This window comes from Euprymna scolopes, chromosome 14 (assembly GCF_053919585.1).
Source record: "Euprymna scolopes isolate OS-2025 chromosome 14, ASM5391958v1, whole genome shotgun sequence".
Taxonomy (NCBI): Eukaryota; Metazoa; Mollusca; class Cephalopoda; order Sepiida; family Sepiolidae; genus Euprymna; species Euprymna scolopes.
In genome coordinates, this window is record NC_136495.1 from 25,614,147 (window position 1) to 25,635,022 (window position 20,876).

Genomic DNA, 20,876 nt, shown 5'->3' on the forward strand with positions numbered 1-20,876 from the left:
ATTAAAATGAAAAAAGAATATAGATAGATTTCTATGAGTCATTCTGTTTATTATAATTGATTATTTTTGAAAAAAAAAATTACAGTTACTGAATTATAAGTGGTTGGCCATACTTATAGGTAAATGTGCACTGAATAGATACCATAATACTTATTATAGTTAAATTAAAATTTTTATATATCTGCCTTTTTTTTACATCGTTAATTTCTGTATTACGTTTAAGTTATTTTAAACCCCACTCTCCCTATGTTAAATAATGATTTCGAAATAATAACGTTAATATTTCAGCGTCCCAATTCTTTTTTTTCGCGTTTAAATTATCCAAATAAACAATTGTTAATACTGTCTGCTTTTTTACATCGTTCATTTCTGTATTACGTTTAAGTTATTTTAAACCCCACTCTTCCCATGTTAAATAATAATTTCGAAATAATAACGTTAATATTTTAGTACGCAGGTCATGCGCGCATGCGCAACCGGATGTCGTAAACCGGAAAATGGATTACATACATCGTTACAAGGTCATTTGAGTTATATATATATATATATATATATATATATATATATATATATATATATATATATATATATATATATATACGCATCGGAACACAATAAAATAAAACGAGAAAAGAAGGAGAAGTAGAGACTGAGCAAGCCAGCAATGAATTCAACTTTCTTTTGTCTTGTAGATTTTACTAGAACAATTTTTGGAGGACTTTATTACCGAAAGAAAATTTCAAATCATGCGCGAGAGAACATAGGAATTTTAACCATAGACAGAAAAATTGAATAAGGAGCAACAGGTTTCAAAGAAAAGGGACAAGAACAGCAATGGATCAGTTTTCATTTTTGCAAATAATGAAATAGGACATACAAAACAGTAGCATAAGAATTTATAAATATAGGGAACCGCCAAAGAAACTGAAATTTAAGGGATAATTATTCGTTTATGACTAATACTTAATATTAGAATTACATAAAATCTAAATATTCACGGATATCTTCTACCCTTTCTATTGTCTTTGCATGAAACTAAATTAAACTAAATATATCCCACATTACGGACGCTTAAGCTTAGCTGTTGTGTTCAAAAAGTCATAATGGTCGGTCAGTTTATTTAGTAGTGAATTCTGTAAATACAAATATATACACACACATTCTAAATATTATATGGATAGAAAAAAGTTTTTGCATGTTCACGCTTTCATGGAGCTTAAAATTGGAGAACTATACCTTTAACATTGAGTTTCTGGCTTTAGCAAGAAGATTCTCATCTGAGACCTTGATAATGAAGCGCTTATACCCGAGCTTCATTTGTCTTATCCACTGTGTGATATATGCGTTCAGAGTTGACCGTTAAGATATTCACAGTAGAACAAGAATGCTGTGGCAATCGATCATTGATAAAGTTTCTTATAATTATTAAACGAAAAGGGAGGTTATTGTGACGGAACTAACTCATAGACTATTCCACACTCAATAAATACCGGAAGATCAAACCGTAAGATGAAAGTTAGCACCCGGTACTTGTACTCGGCTGATCACTGAAGTGTGGTGTCTGCACAGATGCTGCACTCAAATTAATTCTCCTCAGTCAACAGAGAAGGAAATCCTTCTATACTAAGGCATTTTATTTTTGCAAACTGCCAGAGTGCCCCTACGGAAGGGGGATGGTTTTCCCCGAAATTAAAAACGACCTTGTGTCACATTTTGTTTCGTGGGAAAAGAAATAAATACCAAGCCGACATCCGGTACTTGTACTGGGCTGGTCACTGAAGTGTGGTGTTAATCTTATTTTTGCAAATTGCCAGAGTGCCCTTTTTGATGGGAGCTGGTTTGCTCCCACATTAAAACGACCTTGTGTCAAATTTGTTTCGTGTGAAACAAATAAATACCAAGTCAATATCCAGTGGACCACCTCAGGTCGTTCGACATTTTTGTATATTTTTATAATACATGTTATTTGACGATACGAGATACTTATAGGTCACCCACGAAAAAAAAAGCTCTACAGCAATTTCTTCAAGTATACAAGATTACGACAAAACGCAAGAGCCAAGATCACCAGCGGAAGTTATGTTAGGCCATAAAATCAAATCAGTATTTTGTTTTCATAGACAAATCACACAAAAGGAGAACTTCTACAGTATCACTAAAATATAATCTTGGAGAAAAACTGTACTTCAAGCATTTTAGAAATAGCTTTTCGTTTTGGGAACTTGGAGAGATAATACAAAGGATTGGCAATGTTATCTATATAATCCAGGGACCAAACATTCATACACAAAATGGCATGCGAACCGGATACGCAGACGTATGGTTACGACACATTTGATATTGAGCGTCCCCAAATCACACTAGAACCACCACGTGCAGGCAGAAAAAGGAAAATCACTGAGCCATTCATGGTTCACCCACAGAGACAAAAAAATACTGATACACCATTTAGTTATCAGCTTGGGAGGGGAGTGTCGAAACTAACCCGTGTTACCTACTCATAGACTATTCCACACTGAATAAATACCAGAAGACGAAGTCGTAAGGTGGAAGTCGATATCTGGTGGACAACCTTAGGTTGTTCGTCGGTTAGACGGACTGCCTGCCCTTTTTGTATGTTTTCGTACATGTTGTTAGCTTATTCTGACGTTCCGTTTTTCTTATAACCCTTTAACAGTGCTATAATAGAAGTTTTCATTAGTAGCTTTAAATATAATCATCTATGCGTGTCTTATATGTAATCCGATATTTTCTTTCCTTTTCAGAATGGTTCTTCATCTGCAAAGTGTTTGCTCTGTTTGCAATGTGTCTATGCAACATGGCCGCTTTGTTACAACTCTTTTACTTCTGCTTCACGAAGCGAATGGTGCGGACGCCCTCTATGTACATGGTCGGATGCGCTGGTGAGTATTACCTCCCCTTTTTCTACCTTTCTCGATACATCAATGATGATACAACTGGAGAATATATGTTTTCCCGAGAACACATTATGGTCGGAAGTAACGGTAATAACAAAGAGATGTTTTTAGTCACACACGCGCACACAGCGAATGCCTGCTAGACATTATTCTCGAGTGCCTAAGGTATCTCTGTACAGGTAGTTTGTCAGGACAACGTGTTAGAATGATAATTTTTACCTACAAGTAAACCCCAACTAAACATTAGAAATCCCATACTATTCACATCCTACATAAGATCTCTTCAGTATGAATTATCCAGACTAGCTTTTCCGAGGAATGGTACACAAACTCCAAGTGATGTTAGCTCAAGTAAGAACACGAAGCCAGATACCACACCAGACTAGATCAATTCTTGTTCTAGAATCCAGTAAGACCAATAGATCATAAGAAAAGCTATATTATAACTAGGGCTAGGACAACAGAATATTCTCATTACCCCTTTGAGTGTTGAGTATACATCTGATACACTTAGACATAGTTAATCAACTGAGAACCACAACACTGTATATAAAAACATATAAGATATCAACGGATGTATACTCAAGAGTCAAAACAACAAAAAGGATATTCTGTTGTCATAGCCCTAATTATAACATTTAAAGGGTCAATTCAGGAGAGGAAATGATGTTCTCAATAATTTTACTATGTTTGAAAGGTAAAGAACAACTTTAATGTAATATTCGAATTTCTATGTATCTTATATAAAGAGATCCAGTATTAGCCCCAAGAAGGGTGCTCTTGAGAACTTTGATTGAGGAAAAATGAAATATATCCTAATGTTATCCTGCGGAAAATAAACATAACCGTCTCGTTACAGCTTACTTGCCATATACATATTCTTACTTCTACTAGTAAGATCTACTCACGCATAAAGCACTGTTGGAGTGCATATATACAATTTATGACATGCTTTTATTATAATATCATATGCGTATTTACATGAAAGTGTAATTATATATGCATATTATTCTATATATTATGTTATAATATTTTATATATCGATTTTCACTATTTATTTACACCGTGCTCAATACGTGAGTATAACTAGGTAGTAAGTTATGAAAATATATTTATGCCAATTAAGCTACACAGAGGCGTCTCCATTTCTTTTACGTAGGAAGCTGTTAAATATTTTAGCCTAACGATTCCCTATAGGGATGAAGCGCGAAAGTCTCTGTGTAACTTAATTCTATAAAGGTATTGCAATAATATACATAAATTACGTAAAATTAGTGAACATATACAATTAGATTAATCATATAGTGTTAAATAGGAGGTTTGAGAAGACAAAGGAACACCAAACATAACACTTTAAAGTGGATTAAAATTTTTACTAACATAAGAGTCATGGTTAAAAATCATTAAAGATGATCAAAATAAGCATGTATTGTCAGGGTAAACACTTATTTATATATCATGGTCGATTTAAAGTTTAAAAAATAATTTACAATATGACTCATTTCTATTGCCTAGAAACTATCCTCATTATGAACGCTGCAACCAGTGGAAAAATCGATGTTGAAATACTGTTTTGGAGTTCAGTCTTAAAAATCCAGAAGCAAAAACTGCCGAAACAGCATCAGCAACGTGAAAACCATATAAAAACAGAAAGCTCAACTAAGAAGACACATCTCTATTACAAATTTCATACTGTGTACGTGAGCGGTTTTTTGCGCTTTAAAATTGTAGAATTGTTCTTACGATAATTCATGACAAACAACTTGAATATAGTTCAAGGGAGGTAATTCTTGATTTTATTTATTATCAAGCCTACCTATTATTGCATATTATTTTTCACGATACGCTTTTAAAATAAAGTGTAGAAATATTTGACAACTGATTGAGGTTAATTAGGACATAATTTTGTTAATCATATCTCTGGCACATCAGGTTGTATAACTAGTTGGTTAATCTAAATCCTATGACATAGAAGGATTTGTAGTCAGAGATCAGTTGCAGTCTGAGTTGTAATAAATATACAAGTAATAATGTAGCAGGTCTAGGGAATTAATTCGATCTCTATAGTTTGCTTTGGTGTGTTTATTATCGACAAAAACAGGTGTTCTTCTCAAAATGTAGGTGGATCAGTAGATTGTGACGTCTGCTTGTAAAAGTGATCGTAGTAGTGACCTGAAGTTTCTTGTAGCTGAAATAACTAAAAAAATAAAATGCTAGCAACATCTTTGACTAATAGCGTCACGATCTTTTGTGTTTAGTTTTTTTAACCATTAGGTAATCTTCGGATCACTGGCCAAATAAGGATGTCTTTCCTTTTTATTTGCCACATCTCAATTCAAACATCTTGTAATGTAATGATGTAGCTCTAACTCTTATATTTTTAACTTCTAATGAAATTTCTATTACCATTCTTAATCTAACCTCATGTGGAAAATACCACTTAGCTGCTTTTACACACTCGCATGTAAGTATTGCTATAGTAATGTAACCTTTCTACGAGATACAGATGCCAATGTCCTGATAATCCAGCCAAAAGAACTTAATGAAAATGGGTTTATAATTCAATTAATGAAGTATGTTTTAAGATTAAAAAAAGTGTTCGTCTCCTACTTCATGTATGAACACATTCTAGCTATCAATACAGTTCATCGACTCTTTGTCTTCCCTCAGTACGTTTTAGAATTCTTCAGCAGATTACCTCTACTAAGGTTCCACTCGCTTGTTCCCCAACGAGGAAAACTAAAATAGGAATAGCTAAAAATGTCTATGAATTTGGTAGAATGAAGTTCAAAGAGTATGATTTAACTGTCTTATTCGCTACGTGTTGTGCAGTACTTTCTGTCTGTGATGTTACCTTCTAAACACGCCAGCTTAAATTCCTACGTTTGGATTTCTAGTAGAATTTTCTGTTTTGTACGTAGTCTATCTTCATGTAGACAATTATGTTTTAATACACTCACGTCCAAAATTGCTACAACTATAGATATAGATAGATAGATAGATAGCTAGATAAAGAGAGAGAGAGAGAGAGAGAGAGAGAGAGCGCGAAAGAGAGACAGGAGAGAGAGAGTGTGATATGAATTTTTGTCTTTTCCTTAAGAGTAGTTTCGCTTCAATGATTTAAAGTAATGAATAGGAATTTAATTGCAAAGTAGTAGCCAGTGGGCGAAGCCTGCTAATGTTAAATAATTTGTTATTTTAGTCCAATGTTGTTCCGCTATCCATTGTTTCTAAAAGAAAGACCTTTCGTCCCCAAATCAATCTCTATAGGTGATTTGTACATTTCTAGAAATTAACACTAAACTATCGTAAACAATTCTTGATCGAGAGAAAATAAACATATAGACTATGTAACATAAGAATCCTGGTTAAAAATTACTAAACACGATCAAAACAAGCATGTATTGTTAGGGTAAACAGCTATAGATATATCATGGTTAATTTAAAAAAAAAAAGGTAATTTCAAATATAATTTATTACTTAAGTAAAAATATTACTCATTTATATTACTTGGGAATTATTCTCATTATGAATGTTGCAACGAGTGGAAAAAATCCATGCTGAAATGTTATTTGGGAATCTCAGCGCTGAAAGTTGATTGAATCAGTAGCGAAAGACTCTGAAGAGAAAGAATGATTATCGTGCATATTAATTGAACAACTGTATTAGGCAAGTAATAAAGAGTGACACACAAAGAATAAATAATAAATATAGAAAATAAAAGGTTTTAAACCTATACATTCAGTTGTAGTTATTTTTGTAGAGGGGGAATCGAACCCAATACGCCCAGTTACAAGACCGGAGTATTCTTGGCGTCACACCCCCAGAGAAGTAGACTCACCCGCTTGCACGAGAGGCGAAAGCAGGCTACTTAAGCAAAACATTCCTGGCAACGAGTGTGTTTCCAAATATATGTCGTCTTTCCGACACTTTACATGGCGTCGTCGATATAGGAAACCTACTACAAACAACGTTGGAATAAGGAAACGAACATCATCGGCATATTACCCTCAAAACAACGGGAGAGCAGAATTGCCCGTTAAAACGATCCTTATTGATAGCACAGACAGTTGCGGTCGACTATACCATGACCGAGCAGCTAGGTCCCTACTGACTCATCACAACACCCCGGTACAAGACCTACATGTCTCCAGCGATGATGCCCTACGGTCGCGTGATAAAGGACCCTCTTCCAGTGCCCCAGGACCGATATCGAATCCATAAACACTGGAGAGAAATCAGTCATTATAGGGAAATAGCAATGACAGAAAGACACTTCCGGAATGAAAGGGAATACAATCTAAAATGTCACCCACTTCAGGACCTGAAAATCGGGGAAACGGTGCAGATTCAAAACCAAGTTGGTCCACACCCGCGCCGATGGGCAAAGACTGGAAGGGTGGTGGAAACACTGGGTAACCGGCAGTATAATGTACGCATTGATGGGAGTAACTGGGTAATCCGTCGCAATCGCAGATTCCTTCAAAGAATAAAACCCGTGGTAGATATCCCTTGTCACTCGATACCTGAGGAGCCACCAGGAATGTTGGATACCATAGACAACCTAACAGAGCCCGAAGAACCGGGACAATGGTCCCCCATGTGTACGGATCAACACCAGCCTGAAACATTCGACACAACAGAACAGATGGAGGTGGATGACACAGCTTCCCCTGAGATGATGGAGGTTGAGGAAGACCAACCGGTGCGTCGTAGCAGAAGGGTGACGCGACCAGCCAGGAAACTATCCCCACAGACATGGGGCACGTCGCACGACTACTCCAGAGCCTCAAAACATTGGACTACAACGCGAGTATCTTGTGGCCCTGGCAGGGGGAGGGCGTGTAGAGGTGGAATCGAACCCAAGACGCCCAGTTACAAGACCGGAGTAGTCTTGGCGTCACATCCCCATAGAAGTAGACTAACCCGCTTGCATGAGGCGAGAGTGGGCTACTTAAACAAGACATTCCCGGCAACGAGCGTGTTTCCAAATATGTCGTCTTGCCGACACTTTACAATTTTATGTGAAGGTGTTTTCTTGTTAAAGGTATTTGTATTTCAGCTTTAATAGTTTCTGACTCTTACAGTCATAGAAAAATTGACTTTGATAACGACTATATATCGAGTAATGAACTACTACTGTAATGTACAGAAGGAGCACTCACCTTAAGTAGCTTGAACCGGCTTCCTCCGAAGGAAAACATTTCATGGGAGTATGAAATTCACGAGCTATCACCAGTCGCTCTTTTGTGTTTTGTTTTTATTACACATTAAATGAGCGTCGGGACACAGTTTGCCCACTGGCCAAATACGGATGTCCTTTTTTTTCTTCACTACATCCCATTTCAAACTTCCTGTCCCAGATGTCATAACCTGACAACGTAACTTCTAATGAAAATTTCATTCCTATGCTTAATTTAACCTAACGTGGAAAATACTGCTTACCTGTTTTTACACACTCGCTGGAGGAGATGAACGATGTTAGGCTTTTGCAGCTTTTGCAGCAAATGTCGACGTTCTACATACAACGCCTGCTATTCCTAAATGGTCACCTATCTAGTGCTGATCAGGCTCAACGTTGCTTAACTTTGGTGATCAATCGAGAACCAGTGTGTCAACGTGATTATTCCGTATATACAGAGGAATGAACCCAAACCCTTAACTGAACTCAACTATGGTAGTCAATATGAACAAGACGCTAGAACTCTTAGCACATGTTTATCTGGGATGCCTCATGTGACCCTTAAGGAAGCGGTAACTGTGTATATCTTCATGCCAATCCACGCGATCCGTAAGGGAACAAAAGAAGACAACTACACTGATCAAAATCTTTCAAAGAGCAAGTATAAACTAGTTTATTATTTATAAATGTTACTCCTGTGCCTGTTCTGGTTCTACAAGATCAGACTGTGTGAAGATACTGGCATTATGACCTAAAATACACCAAACATTGATGTTTTTTTGTTTCTCTTTGTGAAACTCAACATTTTTTGCAAAGCTAAAGAAAAACAATTTTCCTCTGTAATAAAACGACAATGAATGTGTGCGGTGTTTACACATGTTCAAATACACATAGTTCACAAACGTGGCACATAGTATTTTATAGACAGTTATTTAAACATCCTCGAATTGTCTGCATGTTATTCTTACTGGCTGTTGTAATTAAAACAGTTTTCCTCTGAACGAAACGCCATAACGCGAAGATGTATTTCCATATAACCTTATTCGATATCTGTGATTTCCCTTGGAGTTGCACGCAGTTCTCTTTATATTCTACATCTTTTCTAGTTAGTCTATAGATTTTTCTATAGACCGCAGCGACAAAGTCTCCTTCCGCGTCCACTGGCCAACCCAGACTAACTGGCTGGAGAACTCAGACTGACTGACTACGTGACTACATGATAAACTCGTTTCTTTGTTAGTTATCTGACGTCACGATATAAGATCAATCTTATTGTTTTAGTGGTCCTGGATTTGCCCTTAAACTATATCCAGTGGTGAGGCCCCAGCTTACGGGCTTTGAGGAGTGTGGAGCCACCCTTTAATTACCATTGCTCCCAGGTCCACTCCGACGCGGAGTGGTAGTACCTGTTAGGGTCCCAACTATGGGTTAAATAGAAACTGACTTGAAAACAACAAATATATTCTATTACAATTTTTTTCTTCAAAATCTTTGGATTCGGCATTAAATAACCGGAAAAGGGTTGATATATCGTGAAACAAAAACAACCAACTAACCTTATTGTTTTAGTAAACTGTAATTTCATTGTTTACGAAAATAAATTTCAACTGTTTTATTTTCGATCTAAAATTCCTTCAATTTTCCATCCTATTTTACATTCTTGTGCTATCGAAATATTTCACATCTCAATTTCATTGGCTATATCGCAGCGCCATTCTCTGCCCATTCATTCCATCGGGCCATCCCGAAGTCACAATATACAACATCAGCACCAAAGTTAACGGCCCTGTCGGTGGGGCATTAGAATACGCCGACTTCCTCCCTGCAGAGGGTAAAAGTCCTGGATATGACCTTAAACTATATCCAGTGGTGAGGCCCCAGCTTGTGGGCTTTGGGGAGTGTGGAGCCATCCTTTAATTACCATTGCTCCCAGGTCCACTCTGACCCGGAGTGGTAGTACCTGTTAGGGTCCCAACTATGGGTTAAATAGAAACCGACGTGAAAACAACAAATATATTCTATTAAAAAATTTTTTTCTTCAAAATCTTTGGATTCGGCATTAAATAACCCGAAAAGGGTTGATATGCCGTAAAACAAAAACAACCAACCAACCAACCAACCAACCAACCAACCAACCAAAGTTAACAGAGAAAAAGTCATTGCAGAAGTGGTTTTTCTCTGCTGACTGCGGTATGTATTTGGTCCAGGACAGTTGTAGGAGAATAATTTTTCCACGCTTTACCTTTTTTGCAGTCCACTTTTAACTGCACGCGTTTTCTCACACTCTAATCATACTTTCCAACCCTTGTGTCTCATCAACACACATCAGTGTAGTGTCAGAGGTTACATCGGTCGGAACATTGTGAGAATAATATCAAAAATGAGAGCAATAGTCCGAATAATTCCAAATAAAAGGACCTATGAAATTCTACAGAATGAAAAATAAATTTAATCGACAAATACGTTTTGATAAAGATGATATTTTTTCTACATAGACCATACATTTTGCTCGCTTTCTTTCGAATGTTCCCTTTTTCATAACCTTTCGTTGGCTTCTTACTTCGTCGAAGAACTGTCGCACGTCGAAATTATTACGAATTCTTTCCCCACACTAGTACAACATGTTGATCATATATTATAATAATGCTATTCGAAAACGAGGCTACACCAAAGGAAGGTCACTGTCATATTCTTTCCATGTTTGCAAGATTGGCTTTTTTAAGTTAGAATTTACGAATTAAACTCTTTTATAAGCAATTTGGCATTCAAAAATAGTATTTTAATTTTTCAAAGCGTAAAGTTAGTTAAACTTAGAAAGGAATAGACAAAGTATTATATAGATAATACGAAAGACTAAACATGCCTCTATGACTATATAAAAATGAGCCGAATCAATTCCTAGTGAGGGAATAGAAGAAAGCATCTTGTCGGTTGCTTTTTGTCGACGATTCCTGATTTGCTTCAATATTTTTACCGTGACTGCAACAGAGGCATAATTGCTTCCACATGCCATATTTGTTTTAAGTCTCCATTTTGTGGAACTGATACAGAACCTGACCCAGTGTTGCATCAGCATCTTGCGGCAGTTTACGTGAAGCTGTTGGAAAAACAGCTGGAAAAAGCTGATACGATTAGCCAAACAGCAATCACTTGTCAGCAAACAATGCTTTCGTTAATAAGAAAAAAAGTAACTTATCTGATACTATTCTTGAAAAAGTTGTTTTCAATCATAGTTGTTTCCATGAACAAAAATTGTTTCCGTCATTACAAAAAAAAAAAATAAAAAAAAAAATAACAACAACGAAAAAAACAAAAACAACCCCCACCCAAATATTTTATTGCAAATTTTGTTTAACGTAAAATGTTTCTTAGATACTTTCCATGAAAAAAGAAAACAAAAACCTTTAATTTTCGTTCATAGTTTTTCGGCTAAAATGTCTTTGAAACATTCGTTGAAAATTTTTTTTAATATACATTTATTGAAAAAAAAATTCTTTTATATAATTAAACTTACGACAATTCTTATCTTATTGTGTTAAAGTTTTTTCTTTTCTCTGTTTTGAATGTATCATTTGTCAGTGTTCACGTTAGCTTTTATCCTGCCAACTTTCCTGCTGCTTACCGTAAACTACAGGAAGCTGTCGATACGGTCTTGGGTCAATTCTGGGTCAGTACGTACTATCACCACCCCCGCGAGAGATAAATATCAATAAGACGCATCAGAATAGCATCACAGATTGCACTAGCCAAACCATCTAAGAAAAGAAAAGTAGTTCTAATAATCCAAATAATACGAAATAATAATCATGTCTAGAAGTTTATACAAAAGTCGAATAGAAGAAAGTGTCCTATCGGCGCTTCCTGAATGTTTTCTATATTTTTGTCATAACAAACAATGAGCCATTATTACTTCTATATGCCATACTAGCGGAAAGTGGGGCGGCTGGGGTTTCCCGGTTGAAAAATACACAAATATAATATTTTAATTTGTTCAGATTTCGTATATATTATTAATAGAGTCGTGATTTCAGAAGTAAAAAAAAAGTATTTACGTGCCAACAGCTAGAATCCAAATCGAAACTTTCAAACATTACCTCCAAAGTTGGCGACGTAACCACTGTACCAACGTGGCAAATATAAAAAAATCAAGAATGAATATACAAAATGATTAACATTTTTTCAATTTTGACATATTTTTGTTCCTTTAAAAACAATTCAAACCAGCTAAAGACCCATAAAAGAATGACCCGTAAAACATCATTTGAGGCCCCTAACGACTTTTAGTTTTGGAGGAGATAGAGTTTGAAAATATGGAGACTGATAGACAGACAGACAGACATATAGCCGTTTATCTATTAGATACTCTATTTTTTGGTATTGGTACTGGTTCAGAAACTGACTCAAGATCGCGTCAGTATCTTCTAGCAGTTTACGGCAGGTTGCCGGAAAAGTAGCCGGAAAAAATAATAGATGTATTCATAAAAAACAAAGCTTGCTCGCTTATTTTATTGAAGCTCTTCTTGCAAAAAAAATAATTCTTAGAAACTTTCCATGAACAATGAAGAAAAATTGTTGATTTCGATTTGTTTCCATGTCTTCGTAAAAAACAAGCATATTTCTTTCAAACATATGCTAACAAGTTTTTAATGTGCTTTTCTTGAAAAAAATCTTTCATATAATTTAACTTACGGCAACTTCTTGTGCTTAATTTTGTTTTCAACGTTTATCGTCTGGCAGTTTTCGCGTCAACTTTTTTTCAGGCAACTTTTTTCAGGCAACTTTCCGGAATGTTTACAATAAACTGCCATAAGATGCTAACGAAACCTTGGGTCAGATTCTGGATCAGTACGATTCCTTTTATCGTCTCTTTTTTACATTTTTTCCAGGTGTTTTCATTCTGATGTGCGTGTTCATCTTCATTGCCATGTACCAAACAGCCCAACAGCAAAACATTTACACGGACGTCGAAATCAAACTTGGTTATCCGGTCGGCCTGTGCATGGTTGCCGGTGTGTTCGCCATTGCGGCTGCGATAATGACCGCTGTTTCCGCCATCAGAGCCGAAAAAGATGTCAAAAACAGCCTTTTATCCTTTGAATAAGTTTATCGACCGTATATACGATTGTAAGGCATTGTCTTTGATTTTTTTACATTGTTTTTATTCTTATTGCCATTAATAAATATTTTTGTATTTTTTATTATTGTTATCTGTTATTTATTGCCAATTAAAATCGAAAAAGGAGCAAGAATATGCTTGCTCCGCTCGCGCAAATTTGTTAGAATAGAAAATTTACTTATAATATAAGTTGTTTTGTTAGAATTATATAATATTTATGCAAATTCTTATTCAAAATCCATACGTTGACGCAATATATATATATATATATATATATATATATATATATATATATATATATATAAACAAAGAATTAATAAAACATGTTAAAAACACTTTAAGAAGAGTTAAAACATATTTAATTTTCAAAAAGGAGACACAAATTAAGTGGATTGTCCTTAATCTGCAGAGTTTCGAAAGAAATGCTTTCCTTACGGAATCGGATTTTGCTTGCAAAGTATTTAATAAAACTGAAAATAAGCCATAAAGCTTACTTGGTAAAAGTTAAAAAAAAATAGTGAAGAAGAGGGAATGGGAGAAAAAGAAAAATGATTTCACGTGAAGAGTAGAATATCCAATAACGGTAAAATCCAAGAAAAGTTGGTAAAAGTTATATATATATACTTTGAGGTATTAAATTACAGGTTGGTGAATCTAATGGTTTCTAGTCTTATAGAATACGAGAAATAAAATTGCTCAGTATATTAGATAGAGCAAATAAAGATTATAGTTATGTTAAATTTAATTTAAAAGGATTAATTTTCAAATAAAATTTTAAATTTATTCCTTGAATCAAAGAAAACAATATTTAAATTAATCTTGGTCCATGAGTTTTCAATGTATGCACATCTCCTCAGAAGAAAATTGCTAGCAAAGTAATTATATTGGTTCGCAATGATGTTGCTAATTAGCACATACAAGGAAAAATATTAAAAGTGAAATGCCTTTAAGTGACATAGATAAAAGGGAGTGAGTGTAGAATCTAAAGAAAGGATATAATGAATGGTATTCAAATACAGAATTAATACTTGAAAAAAGATTGATATTCATAATGCGTGAAAATTGGTGAAGTGTGGGTAAAAATCGAGAGTTTCTATGCTAAAAAAACGACAGCAATTTTTGCGAAAATTAATCCATTTCAATAATGACAGTTTTTGAGGGTAGAGACAAGTTCCTTTGTTTAAAGTTTTAAATTCAGATGATCAGATTGAGGTTCCAAATAGCCAAAGGCAATAATAAAATGTAAAATAAAATATGGTTGCTATATATTTATAATACATCATATGTGAAGCCGATACTTGAGCCACCCTGATCTAGTAGCACCAATTATTCAAACTAGGACCCATGTAAACAAGTGCCAAGGTGAATTTGTCAAGTGTTACAAATTGTGACCCGCAGTCGTCGTCGTAATCATCATAGTCACACAAATTAGCTTATGTGTATAATAGTCTTGAACTCAACAATAAGTCACACGAGGCAATTACTAATTAAGTTCTTAACCAAATTTAAAACTGATTAGTTTTCTGGTTGTAACATCCTACATTTCAATCTAACATTTTCAAATTTGATTTACTATATTTAAAAATATATAAAAAAAGTTGTGTAAGAAATGTATTAGACACACAAGAGAAGAATTGCATCAATTATAATTAAGATTGTCTGCTGTTTTTGACTTCCGGTTCTGCTGTCCATTTGCCTGGATAATTAGACCTGGCCAAGCGGACAAGAAAACTATTCTTAACATGGGAACGGAGTTGTCACGTTATCTGATAGAATCATAATCATTAATCAGAAGGGACCATATCTTGCTTGTCACCATAGTTCCATCTGCAGAGTAGAAACTGGAAATCTGAAAGAGGAGACAATCTTGACGATAACTGTTACACTTTATATTGTCTTTCATACGAAATATGTTTCTTCCTATTTACTTGCCTCCCTACGAGGGCAGAGTTAGATACCAGGGTCGGTTTTTAATGTGGGGGAAGGAACAAAAATAAAAACTGTTTCAGTCATAAAGGATTTCTTCCTCATTAACCGCAAACAAAAATGTGAAATGTAACATCAGAACAGTTACTACACTTTCATCTTGGCCGAATGGTGCTATTTTCCAAGACGAAACAGGTAACGCATTAACACAATAAATAACAAAGATCATCTATTAGCACAACATCTAAGAGATGCTAACCTAATAGACATGATCTACATGCACTGGAATCCCACTAGACAGACAGTCAACAAGGAATACTATGTCGAGATTTTAAGGAAGTTCAGGAAGAGATTGCGTCGGAAGATGCTAGTACTCTTGAAATCGGGTTAGTGGCGTTTCCACCAGGACAATGCACCAGTCCACAACTCCTTGTCACAGATTATTTGACCAAGATGTGCATCAATATAGTTCCTCACTCTTCCTATAGTCAAGACTTGTGACGTTTGGTTATTCCCTAAGCTCAAGGGAAACTTTAGAGGCTGTCGCTATGAGACAATTAAGGAGATGAAAGAGGCCGCGACAATGGTCATTGATACGCTCACATAAAATGACTTCCATGTGGTTTTCCAGAAGTTGGAACGCTACAATAAGTGCATTGCAGGCGAAAGAAAATTACTTCTAAGGGGACTAGAGTTTCATGTGTGTACTATCAATAAAAGTGCACACGAAATATGTCTGTAAACTTTTTAAGGCACCTCGTACATTGAATTTGTATTTGACACTATCAAGAAAACAGCATCTAAGCCAGCTCATGTTAATTATGTTATCACCATGTTATCCAGCTCGTCTACTGCCAACCCCAACGCTTTTTCCATAAGATGTCATAGTTGTCATTTTCTCTTTTTCTACTAATAATATTTTTTATAGTTTTTGATAGTTTTAATAATAATAGCATACATTCATTTTGGGTTTAATTATAATTTTTATTTATCTTTTCTCAATTTGCTTTCCGTCTTCATTCTGTCACCTGTTCTTCATAGGAAAAAGAAGACGACACATAAACACGTCTATCTCGTCGACAGTCCAACAGCTCAAGAGGCATGAGACTAGTTTTTACTTCCGACACGTACTTACCATTGACGACTTATTTTCTTACATCACTTCTCTGGACACGTTAACTTAATCTTGAAGTAGATTCTTCCTACTAATCCTCCCCGTAAATTTTATTACATATTTGTTGTTTATATTTTTATTATTCATATAGCATTATTCTACAAGATTTCTTGTTCGTACATGCGTTATCACATTTCACATATTTCCAAGAAAAGTGTGTCTAATATGATGATGGCCTTAAGGCAAAAGAAAAAAAAAGACTTTACAAGTTTTAAAATGAATTGTTCGAAAATCGAATTCTGTTTTCTCGTTGAGTAGAACAATAAAGTAAAAAAAATATTTTAGAAAAGTGACATTTCATTTATTAAATTTAACAATTATTTTTGAAAAGTGACATTTCATTTATTAAATTTAACAATTATTTTTGTTTCGGTTGCATTTAAAAAAAATTTAATCAATATTTTTAAATATTCTCACGGTAATTAATAGCTTCCTTTTGAGTAGAATTAATTGGACAAAATGTATCAGTCATATCTATATAACACATTTTATTTCGTTTGTAATCAGTAGGGCTAGAACAACACTATATTATTTTCATTGTTTTAACTCTCGAGTGTGTATCCTTTGATATCTTATATGTTTTTATATGGAGTGATGTGGTTCTCGGTTGATTAACTGTGTCTGTGTCGGATATATACCCGAGAGTCAAAATAATAAGAATATTCTTTTGTCCTATCCTAGTAATCAGCTTTGATAAATTTTTGGTAATCAATCTGATGTCGCTAAAGTAGAAAAAAATTTCACCCACTTAAAATTAAATTGTTCCAAAATCGAATATTGCAACCTTTGTCGACTAAAACAATACAAGATTCGGTAAATACATTTCACAAAATAACATTTTTCATATTGGTTTGAAAAATATCTATCTTGCAATCGCAATCAAAGAAATAAACTATTGTTTTAAAAAGTATGAATTGCTACAATGTTAAATCTATATATCTACTAACAGACCGCCCGGCGTTGCCCGGCGTTGCCCGGCCGTAAAATATGCATAAAAATATTTTAATTCATACAGAAACTGGCGCATATGTATGCGAGTATAACCTTTATTCTAAACACTTCAATTCTTATAATACCTGAGCTGAGATCAAGACAAAAACCTAAAGACATTGAGTCAAGTACGATAGCCTTTAGACCAGCATGAAACGGAATTTAAAAGGTGTTTTCAAACTAATTATTCTTAACATGCGTAATCTGTAAAGCGAACAATTTACGCATGCACATTCGCCATTCGCGAAACAGTTAGCAAATGGATAAAAATCCGATAACTCCCAAGTATCAATTTTTAAAATTTGACCCCTTAGAATCCCTTTTTTCCGGATGAAAACAAATTAAAAAGGTTTCCATATGTCTTTATACCCTATATACCAAATGTCAAGTTTGTAGATAAAAAATCGTTGAGTTTATAGGTTAAGTAGTGTCTTCACACACATACACATTCTCACTTTTAAAGATATATTAGATAAAACTTAGAATGGGTGTAAGGACACTTTTCAACCTATATACTCAACGAATTTTTGATTACAGATGTGAAATTTGGTATATAGGATATTTAGACATATGGAAAACTTTTAATCCGTTTTTATCTTACTAAGTGGTAAAAATTGAAAAATTGGCACGAGTGGGTCATTGGATTTTTATCTGCTTGTCAACTGTTTCACGAATGCGCATGCGTGAATGGTTCCCATGATATATTTTTGTAAAAAATAAATAGGTTTGTAAACACTTTAAATAACGTGAAGCTGGCCTAATGGTTATCGTACTTGACTCATTATCTTAAGGTTTTGGTTTTGATCTCAGCTCGAGTATTTTTTTATTTACTACGAGTGAATTGTTTAGAAAGACATAATACTCGCATGAAAATATTTCAGTTTCTGAATGAATTAAAATATAATATTCCTGCGTATTTTACTACCGGGCAACCTGCTGGTAAATGAATAAAGGAGAAATATATTTGTTTTATATGTATTTAAAAAATATGTAGCTGACAATTGGCAACCGGAAGAACAGTCATTTCTTTCGCAATATACACAGGCAGACATTTATTATTTTAAAGCTACTATAATAGTTCTCGTCTCCCTTTTCTATAATCGCAAGGCATTTCTTATCTTACTAGCAATGTTTGTAATATTTGTCGTTTCTCTCTTTATTTCTTATCAGCACTATATAATAGTTAATGTTAATGCTTTACCCGTTCTTTAATAGCAACCCATTAATAGTTGTCGATTCTGTTTATATATATATATATATATATATATATATATATATATATATATATATGTATATATATATATATACACACATATATATATTAAAGAAATAGGTATATATATATATTAAAGAAATAGGTATATATATATATATATATATATATATATATATATATAGGATTGATATGTAGTTTGCTTGAAGCATTGTGTGGGATAGGTATGTAGTAGAGATTTAGAAGGCTGTCACAATGCGAGGAATGAATTATAGTCGTTGTTGGTAAGAGAGATGAGAACTAGTGGCGATTTACAAATCAATAAGTACATACATATATTTTATATATACATATATTTATTCAGTTGTATTGGTAAAATGTCTTACTTATTATGTCTGCGACATATTCCATTATTAATTTCGGAAAAATTCCCTTTTCAAATGGTAAGCGTAACAGATCGATTCAAAGCATGCTAGATGATGGAGCGGACGATTATGATTATTAAGAGTAAATTATACAGATTGATGTAGAAGGCACAGTGCAATATCCGCTACTCCCCGCTAGTTACTATTGTTATTGTTATTTATTGCTATCATTTAATCATTAGGAGTTGTCACACTGACCATCATCAATGATTTCTCTTTAAGAACAACTTGTGGTATTCTATGCAGTTTGAGCAACAGCAAATCTCCCTAGACTTCCACCTCTTCCGATAACCATTGCAGATCAATTTGCACTTGTCCAACAAAGGTCTGGTCAGCGCCCTTTCCTTGGTCTTTCCATCCTCCTTGACACTACTCAATTATTTGGAATAACTTTTACGGATGGGACGGTGGAAAGTGATGAACGGATAGAGAACATAGATATGCAGCTTCAATGTTCTTGGTTCCATGTAACGCTTCTTCATGTTTTGCTTCTGCAGCAGTTTGCCTGTCCTGCGAACGTGGATCCTGTATATTAATCTCCTCATTCAAGTGTTATTATTATTATTATTATTATTATTATTATTATTATTATTATTATTATTATTATTATTATTATTTGCTTACTGGGAGTAGTCACACAGGCCATCATCAAAGAAAATTTGTGATGTTCTCTGGAGCCTGAGTGACAACAAGTCTTCCCAGATTTCCAGTACTCTCCACCTCTTTCGATAACCATTGCAGATCAATTTGCTTTATCACAACAGCCGCTTACCATTGATTTCTCGTTGGAAGCCACCATTGGTTTTCTTTGGAATTTGGTGGCAATAAGACTCTCCAAGGTCCCAGTTCTCTTTGCACTTATACAGCACAGGTCTAGCTAGTGCTTTCTCTTCTCGGTCTTTCCATCCTCCTTGATCCTCCTCGCTTATTTGGTGTCGCGCCAGTTTATTGTGACACACACGCACACACACAATAAAAAAGAAGAGGGGGCAGGGGTGCGCGGATGAAGTCGGTTAATTATTATTATTATTATTTTTATTATTATTATTATTGGTTCGCAAGGAGCTTTCACACAGGTCATAAAGGATCTCTCCTTGAGAATAACCTATGGTGTTCCCTAGAAACTGAGTGACAACAAGTCTTCCCAGATTTCCAGTACTCTCCACCACTTTCGATAACATTTGCAAATGAATTTGCATTATCACAACAGCCTCTTACCATTGATTTCTCGCTAGCAGTAGTATTTGGCCTCCACTGGAATTTGGGTGGCAATAAGCCTCTCCAAGCTCCTAGTTCTCTTGGCAGTTGTCCACCGGAGATATGGTCAGCGCTCTTTCCTCAATCTTTTCATCTTCCAAGACCTTTCTTTGCTATTTGTCATCATTCTTGGGGGGGGGCGGTGATTAGGTAATGGGAGAGGATGGAAAGAAGATAGTGAGCTTATAGGTATGTAGCTTCATTGTTCTTGATTCCATGTGACGTTTCATGTTTTGTCTCTGCAGCAGCTCCTCTGGCTCGCGCATGTGGCTCATGTATCAGTTTCCACATTCGAGGGGTTTCCTTAACATTTCAGCTGTTTTCATTATTGCTATTTATTGTATGTTTTCAGCTATTCCTCGGATTCCAATTTCTCCCATTCTTTTTTCAAAGCTTTTCGGAATTATTCCTAGTGCTCCTACTATTATGGATACTATCTTGATTTTTTCTTCATCATTCATATCTCTTTCACCTCTCTGGCTAGCTCTGTGTATTTGCTTCGTTTCTCCTTTTCTTTGATATTTATCCCGTGGTCAGCTGGAACAGCAAAGCCTACGATTTGGCAGGACTTTTCTTTCTTGTTAATTAATACGACATCCGGTCTTCTTGCTTGGATGGGATTATCTGTTTGTATGTCCATGTCCCATAGCATTTTGTTATTCACGTTTTCAATTA

General features: G+C 34.9%; 1 protein-coding gene across 1 annotated transcript in view; it reads left to right on the top strand.

The window, feature by feature from the left end:
• Positions 1 to 13,296, top strand: part of LOC145292921 (uncharacterized) — a 31,052-nt gene extending 17,756 nt beyond the window's left edge. The window contains exons 2-3 of the mRNA XM_080139085.1: positions 2,766 to 2,903; positions 12,987 to 13,296. Coding sequence (XP_079995211.1) covers positions 2,766 to 2,903; positions 12,987 to 13,201 — 353 coding nt within the window. The 3' untranslated portion in view covers positions 13,202 to 13,296. The remainder of the gene's footprint in view (positions 1 to 2,765; positions 2,904 to 12,986) is intronic.
• The last annotated feature ends 7,580 nt before the right edge of the window (positions 13,297 to 20,876 follow it).